Genomic DNA, 27,894 nt, shown 5'->3' with positions numbered 1-27,894 from the left:
CCATGACACCACCTCCCCCAAACACACACACACACACACACACACACACACACACACTCAGGGGCAGCTGGGCAGGAGACCAGTCCAGGATTTTAGACTTGCCCCAACTTCTGCCATTTGCAATTGTTTCATGCACAGGTGGGTATTACTAATACTTAGGATGCAAAGTATCTGAGCACCGATCACTCAGAACAGCACTAGCACTGGGCCCTCTACTGGGCCCGACATTAACCCTTTAATTAATTATTTGGAGGTCAAGGGTCACCTAGGCAAGGTGCCAGGACAGCCAGGGTGACTCAGGGAAACAGTAATATGCCAGTTTATATCATCCACTTCTGTACTTAAACAACTGATGCAGGATGGGTACAGTGGCTCTCGCCTATGATCCCAGCACTTGGGGAGTCCAAGGTGGATGGATCGTTGGAGGTTAGGGGTTTGAGACCAGCCTGGCCAACATGGCGAAACCCCATATTTACTAAAAAGCACAAAAATTAGTTGGGCATGGTAGCGGGCACCTGTAGCCTCAGCTACTCGGGAGGCCGAGGCAAGAGAATTGCTTGAACCTGGGAGACAGAGGTGGCAGTGAGATGAGATCACACCATTACACTCCAGCCTGGGCTACAGAGAAAGAATCTTATCTTTAAAAAAAGGGGGGGGGGTGGCGGGCGCAGTGGCTCATGCCTGTAATCCCAGCACTTTGGGGGGCTAAGACTGGTGGATCATGAGGTCAAGAGATTGAGGCCATCCTGGCTAACACAGTGAAACCCTGTCTATACTAAAAATAAAAAAAAATTAGTTAGGTGTGGTGGCACAGCCTGTTGTCCCAGCTACTTGGGAGGCTGAGGCAGGAGAATTGCTTAAACCCAGGAGGCAGAGGCTGCAATGAGCAGAGATCACACCACTGCACTCTAGCCTAGGCAACACAGCAAGACTCTGTCTCAAAAAAAAAAACTGGTTCAGGCCAGGCATGGTGGCTCACACATCCCAGAACTTTGAGAGGCTGAAGTAGGTGGATGACTTGAGCCCAGGAGTTCATGACCAGCCTGGGCAAGAAAGAAAGACCCCCATCTCTACCAAACATTAAAAAAATTAGCTGGGCATGATGGCACACACCTGTGGTCCCAGCTACTCAGGAGCCCAGGAGGTTGAGGCTATACTGAGCTATGGTCATGCCACTGTACTCCTGCCTGGGCCACAGAGTAAGATCCTATTCCCCCCCCCAAAAAAATTGCACTATCTCCTTATAATATTATTTACTTAATATATTTTCCTTTGGACTTTAGGGCCCAAGACTGGGCTAATGATAACTCTTGGTTCATGTTCTAGATTAGTTTCTTTAAATCAACAGGTTTCCTTTCTTTTTTGACAGTCTTGCTCTTTCACTCAGGCTGGAGTGCAGTGGTGTGATCTTGGCTCACTGCAATCTTCACCTCTCAGGTTCAAGCAATTCTCATGCCTCAGCCTCTCCAGCAGCTAGGATTACAGGTGCGTGCCAATACACCAGCTAATTTTTGTGTCTGTAGTAGAGACGGGGTTTCACCATGTTTCCCAGGTTGGTCTCCAACTTCTGGCCTCAAGCGATGCACACACCTCAGCCTCTTAAAGCTCTGGGATTAAAGGCGTGAGCCACTGTGCCCAGCCCAGGTTCTCTTTCAAAGAAACTTTATGGCTGGGCACAGTAGCTGATGCCTATAATCCCAGCACTTTGGGAGGCCAAAGAACAAGGATCGCTTGAGCTCAGGGATTTGAGACCAGCCTGGGCAACATAGCCAGTCCCCATCTCTACAAAAAATTTTAAAAATTTGCCAGTTGTGGTGGCACACACTTATAGTCCCACCTACTCAGGAGGCTGAGGCAGGAGGATTGCTTGAGCCCAGGAGTTTGAGGCTGCAGTGAGCTGTGACTGTGCCACTACACTCCAGCCTGTTTCTTCAAATAAAAGAAACTTCATGTTTCTATAAAGGGCTAACAGCATCCCTGGCATAAAGATATTCACCCATACAAACACCACTGTGAAAACAGGAGTGTGTTATTAACAGGAGTGTGTTATATTAATAGGAGCGTGTTATTAACAGGAGTGTGTTATTAAACTGTGGCTATACACAAACTCCTGCCCAGCTCTCCAAACCTGAGACATCGCCTCCATTTGTTTGAAAGGAAGATTAGCAAAGCATTCAGGATACATTAGCACCCCACTAAGCATGTCTTCCTGAGGTCATAATGCAAAAGGTTGAAATAGAACCAAAAGGAACCTCCTCACTGTGTGAGCTGATGCTGTTTAATGCTGTGTTTTCTTTTTCTTTTTCTTTTTTTATTTTATTTTATTTATTTATTTATTTATTTATTTATTGAGACAGGGTCTCATTCTGTCACCCAGGTTGGAGTGCAGTGGCATAATCTTGACTCACCGCAGGCTCCACCTCCTGGGTTCAAGTGATCCTCCCACCTCAGCCTCTCAAGTAGTTGGGGCTACAGGCACGCGCCACCCGGCCCAGCTAACTTTTGTATCTTTAATTGAGACAGGGTTTCGCCATGTTGCCCAGGCTGGTCCCAAACACTTGAGCTTAAGGAATGTGCCCACCTCAGCCTCCCGAAGTGCTGGGATTACAGGTGTGAGCCACCGTGCCCAGCCCAATGCTAGGTTTTCTTTTCTTCACCCAGAATCAGCTCTAAATAGCATGCATTTGATAGAGTGAATTATAGTTTCTGATTCTCCATTTCATCCCTGAATTAGAATTATATACCTGTACCCTTTGTCACATGATTCTGCAGTGCCTTATCCTCAGGTGAGTGGAGTATTCGTCCTGCCCCTTTCATACTGGGCTTGGTCACGTGACTTAATTTAGCCAATGCAATGCTCTAATGCAAGCAGAGCTTTTATTTTTTATTTATTTATATTCCTTTTTTGAGATGGGTTTCACTCATGTTGCCCAGGCTGGAGTGCCGTGGCACAATCTCAGCTCACCGCTAACTCCACCTCCTGGGTTCAAGTGATTCTCCTGCCTCAGCCTCCCAAGCAGCTGGGATTACAGGCATACACCACCATGCCCAGCTAATTTCATATTTTGAGTACAGACAGGGTTTCTCTATATTGGTCAGGCTGATCTCGAACTCCCGACCTCAGGTGATCTGCCCGCCTTGGCCTCCCAAAGTGTGAGATTACAGGCGTGAGCCATCACACCTGGCTTTTTTATTTTTATTTTTTATTTTTTTAATCTTTATTTATTTATTAAGAGATAGAGTTTCACTCTTGTAGCCCAGACTGGAGTGCAGTGGCGCAATCTCAGCTCACTGCAATCTCCACCTCCCAGGTTCAAGTCTCCTGCCTCAGCCTCCTGAGTAGGGGGGATTACAGGTGCCTGCCACCATTCCTAGCTAATTTTTGTGTTTTTAGTAGAGACTAGATTTCACCATGTTGGCCAGACTGGTCTCAAACTCCTGACCTCAGGTGATCTGCCCACCTCAGCCTCCCAAAGTGCTGGGATTACAGGCGTGAGCCACCCCAGCCAGCCCAAGCAGAGCTTTTAAATTTTGTGGCTTTTTGTGCTTCTGAAATCTGCCTTGAGAAGAACATGACCCAGGGTAGTAGCCTCTGGTCCAAAGAGACCAGAGAGGAAGTATATGAAGTATATCTGAGCCCAGCTCTTAGTTTGAAAGCAACTTCCACTCTACTCAGCCAAGTCCAGCAGCAACTAGACTAATGAGCAGACAAGAGCTAGAAATGTGTGCATGCAAAAGCAAGAAATAAATGCTTGCTATAAATCACTAAGTTTGGGGGCTGTTTGTTATGCGGCATTATTGCAACAATTGCTGACTAAGACACTTTGAGAACTTCTGCATCATGAGGCAGGAATAGGCACTACCACCACCCCCATTTCATAGTTGAAGAAATTGCAATTCAAGGAGCTAAAGCTTCTCTGAGGTCACACAATAAATACGTGGGAGAGCAGAGGTTTACACTTAAAGCTCTGGCCTCAACTTGCCCCCTTCATTCCCCTGACCCCAACTTGCCCCCTTCATTCCCCTGACCCCACACTCACCACTCCAGCTCCTCCAGCTCCCGGCCTTTCATGACTTCCTGAATCTCTTCCCGGCATTTCTCCTGGTATTCTGGATACTTTGCCAAATTGAACAGCACCCAGGAGAGCCCACTGGATGTTGTGTCATGACCTGCAGGCACATAAGGGTGTGTGAATGGAGGCTGCCTGAAAAAAGCAGAAACGGTATCTACACACAATGATGCCCCTTCCTGCCTGCCTCCAGTCTCACCCCATGTCCTCACCCTCAAACATGAAGGTGTCTGCCTCGGCTCGGATATCCTCGTCCGACAGTTCCTTTCCATCTTCATCCTGGAATGGGCAGTAGAGGATGCTCAGGCCACTTCATCCCACTCTCTGCCTCCTAGGGGCTCCTCAAAACTCAGATATCTCCCCCACATCTTTTTTTTCCAAGATGGAGTCTCACTCCATCACCCAGGCTGGAGTGCAATGGCTCAATTTCAGCTCACTACAGCCTCTGCCTCTCAGGTTCAAGCAATTCTCATGCCTCAGCCTCCCAAATAGCTGGAATTACAGGTGCACACTGCCATAACCAGCTAATTTTTATATTTTTAGTAGAGATGGGGCTTCACCATGTTGGTCAGGCTGGTCTCAAACTCCTGGCCTCAAGTGATCCACCTGCCTCATCCTCCCAAAATGCTGGGATTTAGGCATGAGCTACGACACCTGGTAAGATCACTTGAGCCTAGGAGTTCAAGACTAGGCTGGGCAATATAATAAGACCCCGTTTCTACAAAAAATAATTAGCCAGTCTTGGTGATGCAAGCCTGTAATCCCAGCTACTGGTGAACCTGAGGCAGGAGGATTGAGCCCAGGAGGTCAAGGCTGCAGTGAGTCATGACTGCATCACTGCACTTCAGCCTCGGTGACGGAGCAAGACCTGCTGAGGCTATGAAGAAATAGGAATGCTTTTACGCTGTTGGTGGTAATGTAAATTAGTTCAACCATTATGGAAGACAGTATAGCAATTCCCCAAAAACCTAGAACCAGAAATACCATTTGACCCTGCAATCCCATTACTTAGTATATACCCAAAGAAATATAAGTCATTCTATTATAAAGATACATCCACGCATATGTTCATTACAGCACTACTCACAATAACAAAGACATGGAATCAACTCAAATGCCCATCAATGAAAGACCGGATAAAGAAAATGTGGTGCATGTACACCATGGAATATTATGCAGCCACAAAAAGGAACAAGATTATGTCCTTTGCAGGCAACTGAATGGAGCTGGAAGCCATCATTCTTAGCAATCTAAGGTAGGAACAGAAAACCAAACACCACATGTTTCCACTTATAAGTGGGAGCGGAACAATGAAAACAGACGGACACAGGGAGGGAAACAACACACACTTGGGGCCTGTCAGGAGGGTGGAGGAGGGAGAGCATCAGGATAAACAGCAAATGCATGCTGGGCTTAATACCTAGGTGATGGGTTGATGGGTGCAGCAAACCACCATGGCACATATTTGCCTATGTAACAAACCTGCATGTCCTACACATGTATCCTGGAACTTTAAATTAAATTATATTAAAAAAATTTTTTTTTGAGATGGAGTTTTGCTCTTGCTGCCAGGCTGGAGTGCAGTGGTGCGATCTTGGCTCACTACACCCTCCGCCTCCTGGCTTCACGCGATTTTCCTGCCTCAGCCTCTAGAGCAGCTAGGATTACAGGTGCATGCCACCATGCCTGGCTAGTTTTTTTTTTTTTTTTTTTTTTTTTTCTATTTTTAGTGCAGATGGTGTTTCAACATGTTGGCTAGGCTGGTCTCAAACTCCTGAACTCAGGTGATCCACCTGCCTCAGCCTCCCAAAGTGTTGGGATTATGGGCATGAGACATAGCACCCAGCCTATCCTGGAACTTTAATTTAATTTAAATTAAATTTTTTAAAAACAAGAAAAAAGAAAAGAAAGATGGAAAGAGGGATGGAAAGTCAACGGTGAGGAGAAGAAGGGAGGTCATGTTTCTGGAGCAGCCTCTAACACCAAGCATCCCACTGGCTGCCTGACAACAACCCTATGGTCAGGTTTTGTGATCACCAGCGTGTAAGTGGGGAAACTGAAACTAAGCTCAAACATCCTCTAAGCAACAGAGCCAGAACTGGAATCCAGGACTATTTGAATCCAGAACCCAAAAGGTCCACAGACACATCAATGAGTGACCATACACCTCTGCAAGCGTCCCATCTCTTCAAGGTCATGTGTTTCATCTTTGCGATTGTTATGAGCTGAATAGTGCCCTGCCCCCAACCCCTAAAATTCATAAGTCCTAACTTCTGATACCTCATGCCATGACCATGTTTGGAGAGAGTCTTTGCAAAAGTAATCAAGGCAAAATGAACTCATTAGGGTGGGGCCCTAATCCAACGTGACTGATATCCTTATACAAATTGATGAAGACAGAGACAAGCACAGAGGGAAGATGATCCACAGACACAGGGAGAAGACAGCTTTCTGCAAGCCGGGGAGCAGGGGCTGGAACAGATTCATCCTTCACGGCCCTTAGAAGAAACCAGCCCTGCAGATACCTTGATCTTGGACCTCTAGCTTCCAGAACTGTGAGAGAATAAATAGCTGATGTTTGGGCCATTTAGTTTGTGGTACTTTGTAATGGCAGCCCAAGAATACTCACCCAGTGGGTCTTACTTGTTCTGACCCCATCTCAGACCCATGTGAATTTTGTTTTGGTTTGCGTGTGTGTGTTGTGTTGTTTTGTTCTGAAGCAGAGTCTCACTCTGTTGCCCAAGCTGGAATGCAGTGGAACCATCATAGCCCACTGCAGCCTCCAACTTCTGGGCTCAAGCCACACTCCCGCTTCAGCCTCCCAAGTAGCTGGGACCACAGGCATGCAGCACCACACCCAACTTATTTACTTTTTATAGAGAAGGGGTCTCCCTGTGTTGCCCAGGTTGATCTCCAACTCCAGGCCTCAAGTGATTCTCCCACCTTGGCCTCTCAAAGTGCTAGGATTACACATGTGGCCCACCACGCCTAATGGAGTTTTCACATTTGTCATTTTACATGCAATTCCCGGGGAGGCCATCCCAGGTAGGACTCCACCCTCCAGGGCCCAGCCTCACCCTGGCCAGGAGCAGCACATCAATGAAATCCAAGGTCTTCCCCTGCTTGGCCTTAAGCCAGGCCTTGGCTCCCTGCTGATGCAGTGCCCGCCGCCTTTCCTGGATGACTTCAGTGGTGAAGTGGTGAACCATGTCACAGGCCTGCCGGAACCTCCGCCCATCCACTGTTCGGTAGTAAATAAAGTCAAGGTAGTGGTGCAAGTGATACTGGCGCCGGACAGCCAGAGCGCTCAACTCGATGATAGCAGAGATATAGTCACTCATCTTCCTGCCAGAGAGAAGGGGAGCCATGAGTGCAGCTCCTTCCTTTAGCACAGCACCCATGGCTTGGCTAAAATAAGCCTCCTCTCCCCAGTGAGTAGACAGCAAAGAGAAGCCCTATTATTAACTCTATTTTTTATTTTATTTATTTACTGTTTTAAGATAAGTTCTTGCTCTGTCACCTAGGCTGGAGTGCAGTGGCACAATCATAGCTCACTGCAGCCCCAAACTCATGAGCTCAAGTGATCCTCCAGCCTCAGCCTTCCAAAGTCCTTAGTTGTAGGCCTGAGCCACCACATCTGGTTCCAGGTATATTTTTAAACAGGCCCAAAGAGGGATAAGGACTCTCAACATAGGCATAGTAATTGTAGCATCCCTAAAACTAAATGGCTACACTCCTCAGCATGGGAGAAAATATTTGAAAATTATATATCTGATAAGGGATTGATACCTAAAATAAATAAAGAATTCTTAAAACTTATTTTAAAATGGCCAATGGATCTGAATAGGCATTTCTCAAAAGAAGACAGAAATGACCAACAAGCAGTGAAAAGATAGTTAACAGAGTTGGCCACCAGAGACATGCAAATCAAAACCACAATGAGATACTACTTCCCCCAACTAAGAAGACTAGAATCAAAACTTATAATAACAAGTGTTGGGCTTCACTCCAGCCTGGGAAAAAGACCCTATCTCTAAAAAGCAAACAAACAACAAAAAGCAAGTGTTAGTGAGACTATGGAGAAATTGGAACTCTCACACATCACTGGTTGGGAGAGCAAAATGGTACAAACACTTTGTACTATGTTGAAACCCACTGAAATAAAGTTTAGCAGTTCCTCAAAAGGTTTAAAATGGAATTACCATATGACCCAGCAATTCTGCTCCTAGGTATATAGTCAAGAGAATTAAAATTTTCACACAAAACCTTGTGCATCAATGTTAATAGCAGATTATTCAAATAGTCAAAAAGAGGAAACAGTGTCCATCAATGGATGACTGGATAAACAAAATGTGGTATTATATGGCAAATGGAATATTATTCACCAATGAAAAGAAATAACCGATACATGCTACAATATGGATGAGCCTTTAAAACATTATGCTTGGTGAAACAAGCCAGACACAAAAGTCTGTATGATTCCATCTGTGTGAAATATCCGTAACAGGCAAATTTATAGAGACAGAAAGTAGATAAGTGATTACCTAGACCTGAAGGAGAAAGGGAAGGGGAAGGATTGCTAAAGTGTATAAAGTTTCTTGGGATGGGGGAGGATTGATGAAAATATTCTAAAATCTACTACAGTAATTGTTGCACAACTCTGAATATACTAAAAGCAATTCAAGTGTATTCTTTAAATGAGTAAATTGCATAGTATGAGAATTGTAACTCAATAAAGCTATTATTTTTAAAAAACTAAAGGGTGAAGCCGGCTTGCAGGGAGCTATACTCAGTCCTGAAGTGCATTTGTTTTCATGCGCTTATTGCAGTCTGTCGTTTTCTTGTTTATTTACTTGTTCATGGTTACTGCCTGTCTTCCCACTAAAATGGGAATTCTAGAAAAGCAACATCTTGTCTTTCTTGTTGACTGTGGTATTCCCAGCACCTAGTTCAGGACTGGCACATAATAGGCACTCAGTGAATATTTCTTGGGTGAATTAATTATTTAATTTCTAAGGCCATCTTGAATTATTTAATTACTAAGACTAACTTTGCCTTATCCAACTGGAACATGCCTTTATAATGTCTAAAGTAACAAGGTCATTAGTTTGTTATTGAGGACCAACTATGTGTGGCAAGCTTTGCATTAATTATCTCCCTTATTCCTTATGTCCCCACTTAGACTATAAACTTCACAGAACTGTGACTGTTGTTCACCATGCTGTCCTCAACAGCAACAGCATGGTGCCAAAGCACATAGTAGGTACACAATGAATATTTGATGGATGAATGAATAAACCAGGTCATTGGTTATTTGATTCATTTACTCAACAAATATTCTCTGAGTATCGACTATGTGCCAGGGCAGTGCTGCATCATTTTATCCTTAGAGCATCTCTCAGGGAGTAAGAGATGGTCATCTTTGTTTTACAAACAAGGAAACTGAGCCTCAGAAAGTGGGAAGGACACTGTCCAAAGACCACACACTCTTCATAGTGGAATGAAAAAATACTAACATTTACTAAGCACCTACTATGTACCAAGCCATTGACCCACATTATCTCATTTAATTCTCATACAGTGACTATGGGGAAGGAAGTATTATGTCCATTTTTTTAATTAAAAAAATAATAGTGAAGCTCAGAGAGATGCTCACTTTCCTGGAACCACATGGCCCATCAGTAGAAGGGCTCCCATAAGTCAGAGTGGTCTAACCTGGGAGTTCCCTTTCTCCTGCCACTGTCTTGCCCCTAGAGCAGCTGGTTCCATCTTCCCAAGAAGAGTCACACTCACTCTTGGCAGTTGCTGTTGTAGCTGAAGACACATTTCTGAAGACTATCCAGGGTCATGAGGCTGACATGCTCAAACATATCAAGGGAGACCACTGAGCCCTCTGCCAGACGCCACCATTTAGCCTGGAAGAGAGATATATGGTAAATACGTGTGGAAACCACAGATGGGGAGTCAGCCTGACAAGGACCTTCTGCATTTTCACCACCAGCTCATTTTACAGATAAAGTAAGTGAGGCCTCCTCATGTCACATGCCTTGCCCAAGCATGAGTTGGAGCCTGGACCAGCCTCACTCCCAAGACACTCTCTTCCCACAAAGCCTTAGGACTCACATGCATAGTGTCAGTGCACTGGTTGAAGATCTTCATGTAAGGCTTCAAGATGTCAAAGTGGAAGGCTGGTGTCAGCAGGCGGCGGTGCCGGCTCCACTTGTCACCTCTGCTGAGCAGCAGCCCATCCCCTGGGCCCAGAAGACTGAGGTTAGGGGCCTCTCCTGTTACTCTGAAACCCTCCAAGGAACCCCATGCTCTTCCCTCTCTTCTCTGAAGCCCCAGCCTCAGCCTACCCACTTGGCACTCACCTAGCCAAGGTTTTAGGAAGCCGTAGAAGAGGTCATCCTTGGGGGCGATGGCAGCTGTGGAGGGCAAAGGGGCAATGAAGACTTAAAACAGAGTTTTTGTTTGTTTGTTTTGTTGTTGTTTTTGAGATAAAGTCTTCCTCTGTCACCCAGGATGGAGTGCAGTGGTGCAATCTCCACTCACTGCAATCTCCGCCTCACAGGTTCAAGCGATTCTCCTGCTTCAGTAATCCTGAGTAGCTGGGATTACAGGCGCCCACCATCATACCTGGCTAATTTTTTTTGTATTTTCAGTAGAAATGGGGCTTCACCATATTGGCCAGGCTGGTCTCGAACTCCTAACCTCAAGTGATCCACCTGCCTTGGCCTCCCAAAGTACTAGGATTACAAGCATAAGCCACCATGCCAGGCCTCAAAACCGAGTTCTAACCTTGACCTTGCTTATGACTTCCTTAGGCCTCCTCACTAGGCTCTGACCTCCCACAGCATTCCTCCAGTCCATCCTCCACACCTATCCAAGAAAGAGCCTCATAAAACACTGATCTGAACATGAGTCTCCACTGCTCAAATGCCTCCCAGGGCTCCCCATTGCCCTTGTAAAAAGTCAGGCTCAGCCTAGGATCGAAACCCTATTCCATCTGGCCCTTCCATGCCTCTCCCAACTCATCCTTCAACATACACCAGATAACCCTATTCTCACACATGCTGTGGATCACCTCTGAACTTTTGGCCAGGCTGAGCTGTCTATCCAGAATGCCCTTCTTTACCTGAGTCTTCCCCTAACCCACCCCCATTTTTTCTCCAGTTCAGGCCATCTGAATCACATCTCCTGTGCTCCCAGCCTCCTGCCTCACCCTTTCCAATGTGTCCCTCATGCTGGCCCCAGAAGAATCTCACCTGACTATCAGATCTGACCATGCCCCTTCCTGCTCACCACCCATCGCTCTCACATACCAGCCCATTTTCAAAGCCCTGAATGATTTGCCTTTGTTCAGCTCTCTCTCAAGACACCTCTGTCTTCCACCCACCATTCAACATCACAGAACTAACACAACAGAACTTTTTTTTTTTTGAGATGGGGTCTTGCTCTGTCACCCAGGCTGGGGTGTGTGGCACAGTCAGAGCTCACTGCTGTCTCCTATTCCTGGACTCAAGCGATCTTCCTACCTCAGGCTCCCGAGTAGCTGGGACTACAGGCATACACCACCATGCCTGGCTAAGTTTTTAATGTTTTGTATAGACAGGGTCTTGCCATGTTGCCTAGGCTGGTCTTAAACTCCTGAGCTCAAGCGATCCTCCAAGTTCAGCCTCCCAAAGTACTGAGATTACAGGCTTGAGCCACCATGCCCAGCCACACCACAGAAGTTTTCTCAACTCCTCAAAAAAGACGTGCTCTCTCTGCTCTGAGACTTTCTTCTGGTTGCTGTCTCGGCCCCAGACACTCTTCCCTCATCCTGTGGTCTCAACTTGAATGCTTCACCCCACCCCTGACCCAGCAGTCACTCTGGATTGTATCCACCCAGTTACAAGCCCCTTAACAGGAGGGTTCATGATGGTCACTGATACATTGATATGAAATAAATTTTTATTAAAGGAATAAATAAGTCGATTAAAAGATAGATGAATGAAAGAATAAATGAGTGGATGGATGAGTAGATGGACAGATGAGTACATGGATGGATGGATGAATAGCAGATGGATAGATGGTGGGTGGGTGGGTGGATGAATGGATAGATGGATGGTGGATGGGTAGAGGGTGGATAGATGAGTGGATGGATGAATAACGAATGGATAGATGGTGGGTGGGTAGATGGATGGATGAATGGATGGCTGATGGATGGATGGATGAATTAATTGATGGGTGGATGGTGGATGCATGAGCAGGTGGATGAATGAATGAGTGAATAAATGGATGAATAGATGGATGGCTGGGCGGATAGATGAATGGATGGATGGTTGGATGGTTGGATGAGTTGATGGGTGGATGGTGGATGGTTGAGTGGGTGGATAAATGGATGAGTGGATGGGTGGATGGGTAGATAGATGAATGGATGGATAGATAAGTTGATGGGTGGATGGTGGATGGATGAGTAGGTGGGTGAATGAATGAGTAGATAATGGATATGTGGATGGATGGATGGATGGATGGATGGATGGATGGATACTTCTATATACTGAATGGATATGGGGCTGAATGGGGAGACGCCCAGGAAGAAAGTACCTGAAATTCGAGTAATTTTTACCTGAATGTGACTCAGCCACCTACACACACACACACTCCCTGGGAATTGGCCAATTGCATGCACAGTCATCTGTCCACTCATCCTCCTATTCAACACGCCTCTTCTGCTGCCTTTCTGTGCCCAACCCACACTGGGTGATGCTGGGGACCCACTGATGGCTCAGATCTATGCTCTCCCTGGAAGAGCTCCTGAGTGGGGCAGGAAAGGAAAGCAGTAGCATGCCATGCAATTACCAAGAAGGTAGAAGTGTTCTAAGTGCTAAGGAAGGCTCAGAAAAAGGGCTGTTGGAAGTCAGGGCAGGCTTCCTGGAGGAGGCAGCATCGAAGAGGAAAGTGAGAGTCTAGTCCCTCCTCTCTTCTCTGGGCTCTGGGTTCCAAGATAGGCTCCACAGGAGTCTTTCTGACACCCAGATCTGGTCAACAGCTCCCTTGTTCAAATACCTCCCATGGCTCCCTATCACTCCCAGGATAAAGTACAAGTTCATTCACTTTGCAGTCCAGTTCCTGCTTAACTGACAGTCTCATTTCCTGTTCCTCGCAACACATCACCTTCACTCCAGCCACCCTAGGTCACCTGAATTCCCCTGGAATTTTCACACATCTACATCAGTGCACTGGTAGGACCTTCCATCTGCGACTCCTTGTCTGGCAAACTCCTAGGCAGCCTTCAAGGCCCCACTTCACTGACACCTCCTCCAGGAAGACTTCTCCAAACTCCCTTCTCAGCTGAACCATTGCTCTCTCATCCTCAGGTTCCTTCTCCACTCCAACCCTGACCTCTCAATGCCAGGAAAGTCTGTGTCCACATTCCTCATCAGTTTCCCCCTCCAGCGAAAAGGAGATGGTAGGCCAGTTGCCATGATTCACACCTGCAGTCCCAGCACTTTGGGAGGCTGAAGCAAGAGGATCACTTGAGCCCAGAAGTTCAAGACCAGCCTGGGCAACACAGTGAGACTGTCTCTAGAAAAATGTTTTTTAAAAAGAAAAAAAGAGGGGAAGATGGTCATGCCTACCATGGGTGAGACAGTGTATGAAATGGCCCCACATGGTTCCAGCAAGGAGAAACTCATGCTCAGAAAGATTCATATCACTGTGTTTGAGACCTGGGGTTCTGGGCCAGCCAGGTCTGGGTTCAAATCCCAGCACTAACTAGATATGTAAGCCTGAACATATTACCACTGCCAAAGGTGAAAATAGAACAATCTTTCCTCATGGCATCCCTATAAGATCCAACAAACTCCTGTGTTTCTGGCTCATAGTAGGTGCTCATTAAATACATGTGTATGTAAATGAATAATTGACCAACTGTTGGCTATTTTTATTACTATGATTAAAATGATTATTTATTGGCATCAGAACTTGTGAGATAAATAGTTGAGTTTCCTGTTAGTAGAAAATTAATACACACCTGCTGTGGAAAACAGCAAGGTGGTTTTTTAAAAAGTTAAGTACAGAATTACCATATGACTTGTCAATTCTTTTCCTAGTATCTACCAAGAGAGAAACGAAAACATATGTCCACCCCAAAACTTGAACATGTGGCCATAGTAACATGATTCACAACAGCCAAAAGGTAGGTACCAAGTGTCCATCGACAGATGAATGGATAAACAAAAAAAATCCATACGATGAAATGAATTCATCCCTAATGACCAACCTGGACAACACAGCTAGAACTCACCTCTACAAAAATAAAAATAAAAATTAGCTGAGCATGGTGGTGCATGCCTGCAGTTTCAGCTACTCAAGAGACTGGGGCAGGAGGAGGATCGCTTGAGCCCAGGACTTCAAGGCTGCTAGTTATGACTATGCCACTGCACTCCAGCCTCTAGGTGACAGGGTAAAACCCTGTATCGAGAGATAGAGAGAGAGAGAGAGAGAGAGAGAGAGAGAGAGAGAGAGAGAGAAACTGATTCATGCTACAATGTGAATGAACTTCAACAACACAACAACATTATACTGAGTAAAAAAAAGACACAAAAGGTCACACTTTATGTGATTCCCTTTCTATGATGTACTCAGAATAAAAATCTATAGAGACAGAGAGCAGATTCAAGGTTACCAGGGGATGGGAGGAGGAGGGAAATGGGAAATGATTACTCAGTGGGTACAGAGTTTTTTTATGGTATGATTAAAAAGTTTGAAACTGAAGAATATGGTGAATACACTAAATACCACTGATTGTTCACTCATAAATGGTCAATTGTATGTTACATGAATTTCACCTCCATTAAAAAAAGATTATGTGAAAGCAAGCTATAATTATATGCCCATATATCATGATGTTCTCTATAAACCATGTTTACCTACCTTCTCTCATTAAAATTTCCTAGTCCAAAGGCCTATAAGATGATGGGGAAACTGAGGCTCCAACAGGAGCTGGGCCCACCTCTGGGCTCAAGGGCTGTGCACCTCCAAGCTAGGAGCAGCAAGTTACTCCCAGGTGTGGACCCACAAGGTGGAGTCAGGGGTCAGGGGTGGAGTCTGTGACTGGAGCTTGATCTGTGTCATTCCAGGCAGGGGCACCCTGGGGCCAAGAGGCCTCACTCCAGGCTGACTCACAGCCCCACCCTCTCCATCCTGGAGCTCCCTATCTGGCTTCTCTGGTGGGGGACACAGAACATCCCCTGCCTCGCCCGAAAGAGGGGAGGGCAAGAGGCTTAAGCATCTACTACTTGCCAGCCCCTGCTGGGGCACTACTCCTTCGTCTGTTTGGAGTCTCAGAACCAGGCAGGATGGTGCTCAGGAAACTGATGCTCTGAGGGGGAGGAGGAGGGACGAGGAAGGAGAAAGAAGAAAAAGAGAGGCCAAGCCTCCTAGCTCACACCTGTAATCCCAGCACTTTGAGAGGCTGAGGCGGGAGGATCCCTTGAGATCAGGAGTTCAAGACCAGCCTGGCCAATATGATGAAACTCTGTCTCTACTAAAAAATAATAATAAATAATAATAATAATAATACAAAAATTAGCCAGGTGTGGTGGCACACACCCATAGTCCCAGCCACTCAGCAGGCTATGGAAGGAGAATCATTTGAACCCAGGAGGCAGAAGTTTCAGTGAGCTGAGATCACGCCACTGCACTACAGCCTGGGTGACAGAGTGAGACTCTATCTTAAAAAAAGAAAAGAAAAAGAGGAAGGAGGAGGGGGGAAGAGGAGGAGTAAAGAGAGAAATAGAAGGAGGAGGAGGAGGAGAGGGAGGAAAAGGAAGGGAAGGAGGAAAAAAGAAAGAAAAATGTATATTTAAAAGGTAGAAGAAGAGAAACCCTTATTGGGACCTATCCACATTATTTTTTAACTTTTTAAAACTTTTTTAGACACAGAATCTCACTCTGTTGCCCATGCTGGATGCAATGACACAATCACAGCTCACCGCAGGCTCAACCTCTTGGGCTCAAGCAATCCTCCCACCTCAGCCTCTTGAGTAGTTGGGACTACAGGCACACACCACCATACCTGGCTAATTTTTAAAATTTTTTTGTAGAGACAAGGTCTTGCTCTGTCGCTCAGGCTGGTCTTGAACTCCTGGACTTAAGTGATCCTCCGGCCATGGCCTCCCAAAGTGCTGAGATTTCAGGAATGAGATGCTGCACATGGCCTCTTATCCACATTATATTATTCAGCCTTCACAACAGCACTCATTTTACAGATCAAAAACTGAGACCCAGAGAGGCTAGATAAATGGCGGGGGTCTCACAGTAAGCATGTGCCAAAGCCAGACTTTGAAGCCAACCCACCTCAGTCCTGGCCCGGGGCTCTTCCCACAAGTTGGGACTCATCCCTCGGAAAAGCCACTTCTCCCTTCCAAGGTCTAGGTTTTCCCCCTATTCCATGGGGACCGTCATCCCTTCACAAATGTATTAATGGGGGGACAAAGAGGCATTGAGAGGGGATAGCTGGGGAAGTGGAGGATGGCAGCTTCTTCTTTCACAGCTCCTAGGTGGCAGCCCTGGAGATGGTGCCCAGATGTGTGTTTGTAGAGATGAAGCTGGGTCCAGAGATCCTAAAATTCCTGGAACCCACCCCTCCCACTTTTTTTTTTTAGAGACAAAGTCGCTCTGTCACTCAGGCTGGAGTGCAGTGGTGCAATCATAGCTCACTGCAGCCTCCAACTGCTGGGCTCAAGCAATCTTCTCACCTCAGCCTCCTCAGTAGCTGGAACTACAGGCACGCACCACCACACCCGCCTAATATTTTTAAAATGTTTTTGTACAGATGGGGTCTTGCTAGATTACCCAGGCTGGTCTTAAACTCCTGGGCTCAAGTGATCCTTCCATCTCAGCCACCCAAGTAGCTGGGACTACAGGTGCACATCACGGTCACTGGATTTTTTTGTTTGTTTGTTTGAGAGATAGTGTCTTACTATGTTGCCCAGGCTAGTCTCAAACTCCTGGCCTCAAGCAACCCTCCTGCTTTGGCCTCCCAAAGTGCTGAGATTACAGGTATGAGCCACTATGCCTGACCTACTGGAGCTCATTCATCAAATGTCCCCTGATGCCTCTGGAGGTGCCCAGACAATATGGCTTGGCTGTGTCCCCACCCAAATCTCATTTTATAGTTCCCATAATCCCCATGTGTCATGGAAGGGACCCGGTGGGAGGTCATTGAATCATGGGAGCAATTACCCCCATGCTGCTGTTCCCATGGTAGTGAATGACTTCTCATGAGATCTGATGAATTTATAAGGGGCTTTCCTGCCTTTTGTTGGCACTTCTCCTTCCTGCTGCCACGTGAAGAAGGATGTGTTTGCTTCCCCTTCGACCATGATTGTAAGTTTCCTGAGGCCTCCCCAGCCCTGTGGAACTCTGAGTCAATTAAACCTCTTTCCTTTTAAATTACCCAGTCTAGGGCAGACCTTTATAGCAGCATGAGAAAGAACTAATACACCAGGTACACAAGGCATCACACTGAGAATCCAGAGCCCTGCTCACGAGGAAGATAGAGCTGGACGCAGACATACCAGGCCCAAAGGGTTAGGACTGAGAATGGGTCTGTCTGCGAAGTCAGAGAAGGATTCCTGGAGGAGGCAGCCATTGGAGCTGGGTGTTGAAGGCTGAGCAAGAGCTTGCCAAGCACGCTTGGGAGTTTCACATCCTGGGATAGGTGTGGACTGCACAAGGAAGAAGCAATTCTTCCACATCTCCCTCCCTGCCAGTCAGAGTCAGCCCTAGTGATGACAGCAGGCTGCAGGCTGAGTCACCAAGAGTCGTGGCCATAATGAGAGTGTAAGAATCAAATGATGGGAGTGCCATGGCCAAAGATTGGGCAACACTTACTTAATAAACCCATAGGGAACAACTGCCTATCCAAACATGCTTGGCTCTGACTGCCAGAGGGATGGACATTCCCTCAAAGTTCCTGGAACTCAGTCATTGTCACATCTTTGCCCATACTGTCCTCACAATCTGGCCTGCCATTCTTGCTTTAGCAAACTCTTATTCATCCTTCAAAGCCCTATTCAAGTGACCCTTCCTCTGGATGTCCCACCTGCCTAGAATCTCAGGTAGGCTCCGGGAGTTGAGGACTCACCCATTGCTCTGAGGCCCAGTCCACCTACCTGAGGCTCCCAAAAGGGGCTTGATGTAATCAGGATGTACCAGAACCAACAGTGGCAGGATGGGTCCCATCCACACCAAGACTACATGGTGCATGCTGTCCAGTACCTTCTTCTCATCTTGAAGGCCTGCCTCATTTGGAAGGTACTGCAAGAGATAAGGGAGGAGCAATAAGGAGGTGCCCAGCCCCAGCTTCCCCTGGCACCTTCCTCCGGCCATCTCCTCTAGTCACAAAACAAGCCCGGTGGTGCTAAACGATGATTTTAGGCAGTTGGCTGCACCTCCCTGGGCCTCCATTTCCTCATCAGAAAAATGGGGAAGAACCAACTCTGTCTGAGGCCAGTAGAAAGGATTCACGAAATAGCAAAGCAAGAGCCCCAGCATGGGCCTGACACATAGCTAATGTTCAATAACTAAAAATAGTGGCTGGGCATAAGGTCTCACACCTGTAATCCCAGCACTTTGGGAGGCCGAGGTGAGTGGATCACCTGAGGTCAGGAGTTTGAGACCAGCCTGGCCAACATGGTAAAACCCCATCTCTACTAAAAATATAAAAATTAGCTGGGCACGGTGGCAGGGGCCTGTAATCCCAGCTACTCAGGAGGCTGAAACAGGAAAATCACTTGAGCCCTGGAGGGAGGCGGAGGATGCAGTGAGCAGAGATCATGCCATTGCATTCCAGCCTGGGTGATAAGAGCAAGACCCTGTCTCTTAAAAAATAAAAATAAGAGGCCGAGCGTGGTGGCTCACACCTGTAATCCAAGCACTTTGGAGGCCAAGGTGGGCGGATCACCTGAGGTCGGGAATTCAAGACCAGCCTGACTAACATGGTGAAACCCCATCTTTAAAAAATAAATAAATAAATAAATAAAAATAAAGCTGGGCGAGGTAGCTCACGCCTGTAATCCCAGCACTTTGGGAAGCCAAGGCAGGCGAATCCTGAGGTCAGGAGATCAAGACCATCCTGGCTAACACGGTGAAACCCCATCTCTACTAAAAAATACAAAAGATTAGCCAGGAGTGGTGGCAGGCCGCTTAGTCCCAGATACTCAGGAGGCTGAGGCAGGAGAATCACTTGGACCCGGGAGGCGGAGGTTGCAGTGAGCCAAAATCGTGCCACTGCCCTCCAGCCCAGGTGACAGAGCAAGACTCCATCTCAAAAAAATAAATAAGTAAAGAATAAAAATAGAAATGATAAACACAAAGATGGTCACGGCTGACATTCATCAAGTACTTGCTAGTGAGTAATAAGATGTTATTATTGCTGCTATCTTCTCCGCATACAGGTGTCTGTACTGTGCTGGTCCCTGTGGTGGAGACTTTTCATGTATTGGCACATTTGATTGGCACAAGAACCCTATGAGACCATTGCTACTATTTTCCTCATTTTATTTTTGCTCGGCAAGGTCGAATGGCTTTTCTGAAGTTACAAGTTAAGTTGATGAATGTTCTGGCTTAGGCTCCCCCAGAATGAACTCCTGAGACAAGGGTTCTAGGGCTGGTAGTTTATTTGGGGGGTGATCCCCAAAAACGTGGGTAGTGAAATGGGAAAAGAAGACAGCCAGTAAAGGATGAGGTGTCAAGGAAGTTACCCCCAAGGACAACCAGAGCGTGGTCCCACTGGGGAGCTGGGAAAACAGAGTAGCACATTGCATCTCAGAGTCATCCCACCTGAGGGCGAGGGAGCTGGGGTATTTATGCACCAATACCCATCAGTCATTGGCTGAGGGTCCCTCCTGGGGGTGTTAATTCCCAAGTTCACAGAACCAACGGGACAGGCACTGGGACTCTAGGCATATACCACCACACCTGGGTAATTCTTAAATTTTTTGTAAGACTGGGTCTTCCTATGTTGCCCAAGCTGGCCTCAAACTCCCAAGCTCAAGCAATTCTCCTGCCTTGGCCTCCCAATGTGCTGGGATTGACTGCAACTGTGTGAGCCACTGTGCCCAGCCTTTATTTCATTTGCAGAGTGAGCTCCAGCCACCAGAGAAATCCCCTAAAATGCAGGAGCTGGCAGCTGGATGTCAGGCCACTGCATCCAAAAATGGGTTGAGAGGAATATGGGCAAGCTCTGGCATCATCTGCAAAGCTAGTGCCGGAACCCAGGCCACCTAGCTGTAAAACCGCACTTCCTCAACCTGCTGTATGCAGCAGGAAAGCTTCAAGCTCAACGTCAGACAAATCCAAGTTCAAACCCACCTTCAGCGGCTGTGTGACGTTGGGCAAGCCACTGAAACCTCTCTGTGCTCAAATCTATAAAAGTGTGAATCCACGAAATAGGACAGATCCATCCTCATTTCACAAACCGTGAGAATTAGAGAAGAGCTCAGATACAAAGCAGGCTAACCCTCTGCCTAAGCAGTAATAAGGCTCAGCAATTGCCAAACGAGTAAACCAACAAATAACTCCTTTCTAGCTGCTGTGTCTCCTTCTCTGTCAGGCTCAGCCCTGATCTGGTCCACACCAAAGGCTCAATTGCAGCCTCGCCCAGCACCCATGGGCCTAGGAGCTGGGCTGCACGTACAGTGTCAAAGCTGGGTTTAAAGCTGACCCTGGCCAGCTCCTCCGGGCACTAGAGCCTACACTCTCTAGGACAACCATCAAATCGAGAGAGGGCTTTCTAGAGTAACGGCACTGGACATGGCGCATGAAGAACGAGTAGAAATTGATCTAGCAGAGCAGGATATCTGGACAGAGGGTGCAGTTTGGGCAAAGGCCTTGGAGGTGAGAGCTTTGTTACAGGAGTGGGAAGTGATTTTAGGGAGCGAGGAAGGGATGGTGAAGTAAGTGAGGAGGATAGAGGTTGGAGCCGAAAGAGCCTTGAACACCAGCCTTTCTCTGAATGGCAATAGGGAGCCATGGAGGGTGTGTGAGCAGGGTCAGGGATGTGGTTGGATGCAAGAATCCCTCTGGAGCCAGGATGGGAGATGGACTGAAGAGATGAAACTGAAGGTAGGAACTCAAGGAGGAGGCTGAGCCGTAGACCGCAGTAGAGGATAGGCCTGAGTAGGGGTGGGGGATGAAGAAATGAAAGAGAAAAGTCTGAAAGGAAAAGTCCAGCCTATTTCATCCAGAAAGTAGAGGCATCAGAGAGTAGAACTAAAAAACGGGAGGCCGGGCACGGTGGCTCACTTGAGGTCAGGAGTTTGAGACCAGCCTGGCTAACATGGTGAAACCCCATCTCTACTAAAAATACAAAAACTAGCCAGGCATGGAGCACACACTTGCAGGCTTGCAGTCGCAGCTACTTGGGAGGCTGAGGCAGGACGATCCCATGAGCCCAGGAGGTAGAGGCTGCAGTGAGCCATGATTGCACCACTGAACTACAGCCTAGGTGACAGAGAAAGAGCCTGTCTCTAAAAAAGAACAAAAAAGGAAAGGAAAGTCCAGCCTATCTCATCCAGAAACTACAGAAACTAGAGGCATGAGAGGGCAGAACTAAAAGCAGGGAGGCTGGAGCTCGACAGCCTGGGTTTGAACCCCAGCTCTGCCACTTACAAGCTGTGTGACCTAGAGTCAGCTACTTAACCTCTCTGTGCCTCAGTAATCTTCCAAGCAAAATGGGGATAGTCATGGGACCTACTTCCTGGGATTGTATTTGCCTGGAAAAATAAATGGCACATATCTACAAAATTAAAAAGGACTCAAGAGGCTGGGGCCAAAGGATCACTCAAGCTTAGGAGTTCGAGGCTGGCCTAGGCAACAGACTGAGACCCTGTCTCAAAAAAATATATATATTCCATGCAATAAAAGGGTAAGAGTCCTGACCTGGGACCACAGCATTCAAGGGAGAAGAGTGGAACCACATTGGGAATAGGACATGTTCCCCTCCCCACCTCCATCCCTACCCTGGAATTCCAAACTCCAAAGGTAAAGGTACCGGTTGCTACAGTGATAGCTATAAAATTATAGAGTTTTTTTTTTTTTTCTTAGAGAGACAGGGTCTCTCCAAGTCACCCAGGCTAGAATGCAGTGGCACAATCATAGCTCACTGCAGCCTCAAACTCTCAGGCTTAAGCGATCCTCCTGCCTCAGCCTCCCAAGTAGCTGGGACTACAGGTGTGTACCACTGCACTCAGCTAATTTTTGTAATTTTTCTTATAGAGATGGGATCTCACTGTGTTCCCCAGGCTGGTCTCAAACTCCTAAGCTCAAGCAATCCTCCTACCTCAGCCTCCCAAGTAGCTGAGACTACAGGTGTGTGCCACCATACCCATCTAATTTTTGTATTTTTTGTAAAGACTGGGTCTCACTATGTTTCCCAGCTGGTCTCAAACTCCTGGCCTCAAGCAATCCTCCCACTTCAGCCTCCCAAAATAATTCCTCTTTATTTATTATTTTTTTATTTTTATGCTCCAGATGCACTGAATAATTCATCTTTAAAGTTAGTTCTGCCTCCTCCCAGCTGTGTGACTTTGGGTAAACTGCTTGCCCTCTCTGAGCCTCAGCCTCATACCCCATCATATAAATCTGCTTCTAGCTCCAACCAGATTCTTGGGAGGCTGTGGGAAGCCAGCAGGCCCACCATCCTTACCTATTACTCCGCACCTGCCCAGCCCAGCCCAGTCCTGCCCAGCCACACTTACCATGCCTAGGTGGCCCAGCAGCCAGTTACGTCGCGGGGGCTGGGGGAAGCAGCGCAGCCGGCGGCAGGTGATGTAGAAGCTCTGGCAAAGCCTCAGGAACTGCAGCAGCAGGCGGAACAGGAAGAAGAGCAGGAAGAGGAGGAGGGTGGACACCGTGTATACGCGGAACGCCGTCTTCTCCAGTCCCAGGTGGTGCAGCAGGTGGTCCGTGATGGGCAGCATCCTGGAGACACACAGGGTCAGGGGTCAGTGCAACATACAAGACAATGACCCATGGAGTCAGGTACAGTGTGCCTAGGCACAGCAGGTTCCCAGCACACGTGAGTCCCAGACACCAAGGATACCTCTTCACCCCCCAGCCCTGACCTCCAGCCAGCTGGACAGATAGATACACTCGGGGCCCTGCTTGTATGCCCTCAGCCTTGACTTTGGCGAGGTCACTCTCTTGACTTCTCTACCGGAGGGCATTCTCTACTCATGCATAGCTGGTCAGGCTGGGAAACCTAGACCCCCCACCCAAAGGAGCAGCTCTCAACGAATGACTGATGCTCATTGGTGGATAAATACCCCAGCTCCCTCACCCCTTGGGTGCAGTGACCCTGAGATATGGCTTCCACTCTCACTCCAGTCTTCCCTAGTGAGATTAAACTCCAGCTGCCTGCAATAGAAACTCTTTAGCCACCTCCTTTCCCTCTCTTTTACTTTTTCTTTTTTTTTTTTTGGTTAAGATGAGATTCCTGTAACGCAAAGTTAATCGTTTTAAAGGGAACAATTCAGTGGCATTGAGTACATTTACATATCACGCAACTACTACCTCCATCTAATTTCAGGACTTTCTTTTTTTCTTTCTCTCCTTCTTTCTTTCTTTCTTTCTCTCTCTCTTTTTTTTTTTTTTTTTTTTTTTTTTTTTTGAAGGCCTCCTCTGTCATGTAGGCTAGAGTGCAGTGGCACAATCATGGCTCACTGCAGCCTCAACCTCCCCAGCTCAAGCAATCCTCCCACTTCAGTCTCCCAAGTAGCTGTAACTACAGGTGCATGCCACCAAGCCCAGCTGATTTTTGTTTTTGTTTCTGTTTTTGTAGAGACAGAGTTTTGCCATGTTGCCCAGGCCGGTCTCGAACTCCTGGGCTCAAGCGATCTTCCTGCCTTGGCCTCCCAAAGTGCTGGGATTACAGGCGTGAGCTACTTCGCCCAGCTAGTTTCAGAACATTTTCATTATCCCCCCCAAAAAACCATCCCTGTTAGTAGCCACTTCACATTCTCCCACCCTGGAGCCCCTGGCACCACTCATCTGCTTTCCGTCTCTATGGATTTAAGTATTCTGGATAGTTTCTATAAATCTATCACATTCTATGTGGCCTTTTGTGTCTAACTTCCTTCATTCAGCATCCTGTTTTCAAGGTTCATCAACATTGTAGCATCAATCAGAGCTTAATTCCTTGTACTGCTGAGTAATATTCCTTCCTTCCCTCCCTCCCTCCCTCCCTCCCTTCCTTCCTTCCTTCCTTCCTTCCTTCCTTCCTTCCTTCCTTCCTTCCTTCCTTCCTTCCTTCCTTCCTTCCTTCCTTCCGACAGGGTCTGGTTCCATAACTCAGGCTGGAGAGCAGTGGTGTGATCATGGCTGGCTCCAGCCTTGACCTCCCAGGCTCATGTCATCCTCCTGCCTCAGCCTCCCAAGTAGCTGGGACTACAGGTGCATGCCACCACACCCAGCTTCACATTTTCTTTATCCATTCAACTGTGGATGGACATTTGGGCTGTTTCCACCTTTTGGCTATTATGAAATATGCTACTCTGAACATGCATGCACATTTATTTGCCTGAGTACCTGTTTTCAATTCTTTGGGGTTCACTTTCTTCTTCCTTGCTGGTATTTTCTGTGATCACTTCCCCAAAAAAGTTACTTGCACTCAGATCCTTGCTTTAGGGCCAGCTCCTAAAGAACCAAGACAAAGTGGGTGCGTAACCATAACATGAATAAAACAGTACCCAGGCAGGAAGGGCTTCCCATGCGCCGAGCACCACCATGCTCCGGGCGGTACCAGCCTCATCTCAGGGAATCGGATATGGTGGGGATCTGTGTTGTCACCCAAACCTTGTGTTGAACTGTAATCCCCAGTGTTGGAGATGGGGTCTGGTGAAAGGCATTTGGATCACGGAGGTGGTATCTCATGAATTGTTTAGTACTGTCCTCTTGGTGCTTGTCTTCCAGATAGTGAGTGAGTGAGTTCTCATGGGATCTTGTTGTGGTTTTTTTGGTTTTTGTCTGGAGACAGGGTCTTGCTCTTGTTGCCCAGGCTGAAGTGCAGTGGCACGATCTTGGCTGACTACAGCCTCTGCCTCCTGGGTTCAAGTGATTCTCCTACCTCAGCCTCCCGAGTAGCTAAGATTACAGGCACGCACAACCACATCCGGCTAATTTTTTTTTTTTTTTTGAGTGTATATTTTGGTAGATATGGGGTTTCACCATGTTGCCTATCTGACCTCAGGTGATCGACCCTCCTTGACCTCCCAAAGTGCTGGGATTACAGGCACAAGCCACCATGCTCAGCCTGAGATGCCATTGTTTAAAAGTGTGTAGCACTGGCTGGGCATGGTGGCTCAAGCCTGTAATACTAGCACTTTGGGAGGTTGAAGTGGGCAGATCATGTGAGGTCAGGAGTTCAAAACCAGCCTGGGCAACATGGTGAAACCCTGTCTCTAGTAAAATACAAAAAATTAGCTGGGCATGGTTGTGGGTGCCTGTAGTTCCAGCTACTCAGGAGGCTGAGGCAGGAGAATCACTGAACCCAGGAGGCAGAGGTTGCAGTGATCCAAGATTGTGCCATTGCACTCCAGCCTGGGTGACAGAGCAAGACTCTGTCTCCAAAGAAAAAAGAGTATGTAACACCTCCCGCGTCCCTCTCTTCCTCCTGCACCAGCTAAGTGATGCAGCTACTCCCATCCTGCCTTCTGCCATGATTGTAAGTTTTCTGAAGCCTCCCGAGAAGCTGAGCAGATGCCAGCATCATGTTTCCTGTCCAGCCTGCAGAACCAAGAGCCAATAACACCTCTTTTCTTTATAAATTTTCCAGTCTCAGGCATTTCTCTATAGCAATGTGAGAATGGACTAATACAGAATCGTACACCAGTCCTCAGAGGTAGGTTCTATCATTCTCTCCATTTTCCAGATGAGGAAGCTAAACCCTGGCTCAATTTCTCAAACTCAACAGAGACAGAAGCTGGCAGGGGTTCCCCCAAGGCCCCACCAAGAGCCACCCTTAATCACCTTCACTTTGGGGGACCAAGGATCTCAGATCACCCCAAGGAGATTCCTGAAAATGACTGGGGCCTGCTCTCTTCTCTCCTTTCCAGCCAGTACCAATGGCTGAGGTTCTTCCCTCTGTATGCCCATCTCCCCAGGCACCACAGCTAAAGGTGTGTACACCGAGCCCTCAACCCTGCTCACCCCTCCCAACAGTGCCCTCTACTAAGGGTTCAGACTAGTGTAGCTCTTCCTCCTTCCTCCTTCTCCTCTTCTTCTTCTTCTTCTTCTTCTTTCTTCTTTCTTCTTTCTTCTTTTTTTGAGACAGAGTCTCACTCTATTGCCCAGGTTGGAGAGCAATGGGGTGATCTTGGCTCACTGCAGCCTCCACCTCCCGGGTTAAAGCGATTCTTCTGCTTCAGCCTCCCGAGTAGCTGGGATTATAGGCACCCACCACCACTCCCAGCTAATTTTTTGTATTTTTAGTAGAGTCCGGCTTTCACCATGTTGGTCAGGCCGATCTTGAACTCCTGACCTCAAGTGATCCACCCTCCTCAGCCTCCCTAAGTGCTTGGATTACAGGTGTGAGCCATCATGCCAGGCTTCACTTTGCTCTTCTGCCAGCCAATGACAAATCACATTTTCCAAACAGAAGTGAAATTTCTTGGCCAGGTGCAGTGGTTCACACCTGTAGTCCCAACATTTTGGGAGGCCAAGGCAGGCAGATCACTTGAGGTCAGGAGTTTGAGACCAGCCTGGAAAACATGACAAAACCCTGTCTCTACTAAAAATACAAAAATTAGCCGGGTATGATGACACGCGCCTGTAATCCTAGCTACTCAGGAGGCTGAGGCAGGAGAATCGCTGGAACCTGGGAGGTGGAGGTTGCAGTGAGCTGAGGTCACGCCACTGCACTCCAGCCTGGGTGATGGAGTAAGACTCCATCTCAAAACAAAATAGCAATAATAAAAATAAAGAAGGGAAATTTCTTTTTGAGACAGAGTGTCACTCCATCACCCAGGCTAAATAGTGACCCTAAGGAGCACTATCACAGCTCAATGCAGCCTCAGCCTCCCAGGCTGAAGCGATTCTCCCACCTCAGCCTCTCAAGTAGCTGGGACTAACAGGTACGCACCAGCATGCGCAGATAATTTTTTCTATTTTTTGTAGAGACAGAGTCTCATGATGTTGTCCAGACTGGTCTCAAATTCCTAGGCTCAAGAAATCCTCCCACCTCTGCCTCCCAAAGTGCTGAGATTTACAGGCATGAGCCACCTCGCCTGGCTTCAGAAGTAAAATTTTTATTAGTTACCACATCCTGGGAAAGCAGCTAGGTGGGTCATCCTCAGATTTGGTGATCCCAATTGGGATGGATATTATGACTTAAAATATAGACTATATGACCAGTCTTAAGACGGCTACAATCAAAACAAAATACAGAAAAGAAGTATGAATGAGGAAGTAAACAGATCGGAACTGTTTTGCACTATTGGTGGGAATGTAAAATGGTAAAGTTACTGTGGAAAACCATATGGTGGTTTTTTGTTTGTTTGTTTGTTTTTTGAGACGGAGTTTTGCTCTTGTTGCCCAGGGTGCAGTGCAATGGCACAGTCTCAGCTCACTGCAACCTCCGCCTCCCAGGTTCAAGCGATTCTCATGCCTCAGCCTCCCAAGTAGCAAGGAATACAGGCATGGACCACCACACCCGGCTAATTTTTGTATTCTTAATAGAAATAGAGTTTCACCATGTTGGTCAGGCTGGTCTCAAACTTGTGACCTCATGATCTGCCCACCTCGGCCTCCCAAAGTGCTGGGATTATGGGCTTGA

The 27,894-nt window shown here is 47.2% G+C and overlaps 1 protein-coding gene across 1 annotated transcript in view; it reads right to left on the bottom strand.

The window, feature by feature from the left end:
• Positions 1-27,894, bottom strand: part of CYP4F22 (cytochrome P450 family 4 subfamily F member 22) — a 43,105-nt gene that overhangs the window by 4,208 nt on the left and 11,003 nt on the right. Inside the window, exons 2-10 of the mRNA XM_035285979.3 lie at positions 24,651-24,758; positions 22,823-23,045; positions 18,236-18,380; positions 10,442-10,495; positions 10,194-10,321; positions 9,864-9,985; positions 7,148-7,415; positions 4,283-4,349; positions 4,041-4,170 (exon numbers count right to left, since the gene is read on the bottom strand). Of these exons, the coding sequence (XP_035141870.1) occupies positions 4,041-4,170; positions 4,283-4,349; positions 7,148-7,415; positions 9,864-9,985; positions 10,194-10,321; positions 10,442-10,495; positions 18,236-18,380; positions 22,823-23,044 (1,136 nt within the window). The 5' untranslated portion in view covers position 23,045; positions 24,651-24,758. The remainder of the gene's footprint in view (positions 1-4,040; positions 4,171-4,282; positions 4,350-7,147; positions 7,416-9,863; positions 9,986-10,193; positions 10,322-10,441; positions 10,496-18,235; positions 18,381-22,822; positions 23,046-24,650; positions 24,759-27,894) is intronic.

The sequence above is a fragment of the Callithrix jacchus genome, chromosome 22 (assembly GCF_049354715.1).
Source record: "Callithrix jacchus isolate 240 chromosome 22, calJac240_pri, whole genome shotgun sequence".
Lineage (NCBI taxonomy): Eukaryota > Metazoa > Chordata > Mammalia > Primates > Cebidae > Callithrix > Callithrix jacchus.
The sequence above is the reverse complement of the archived record's forward strand: the minus strand, read 5'-3'. Positions and strand labels throughout refer to the sequence as shown.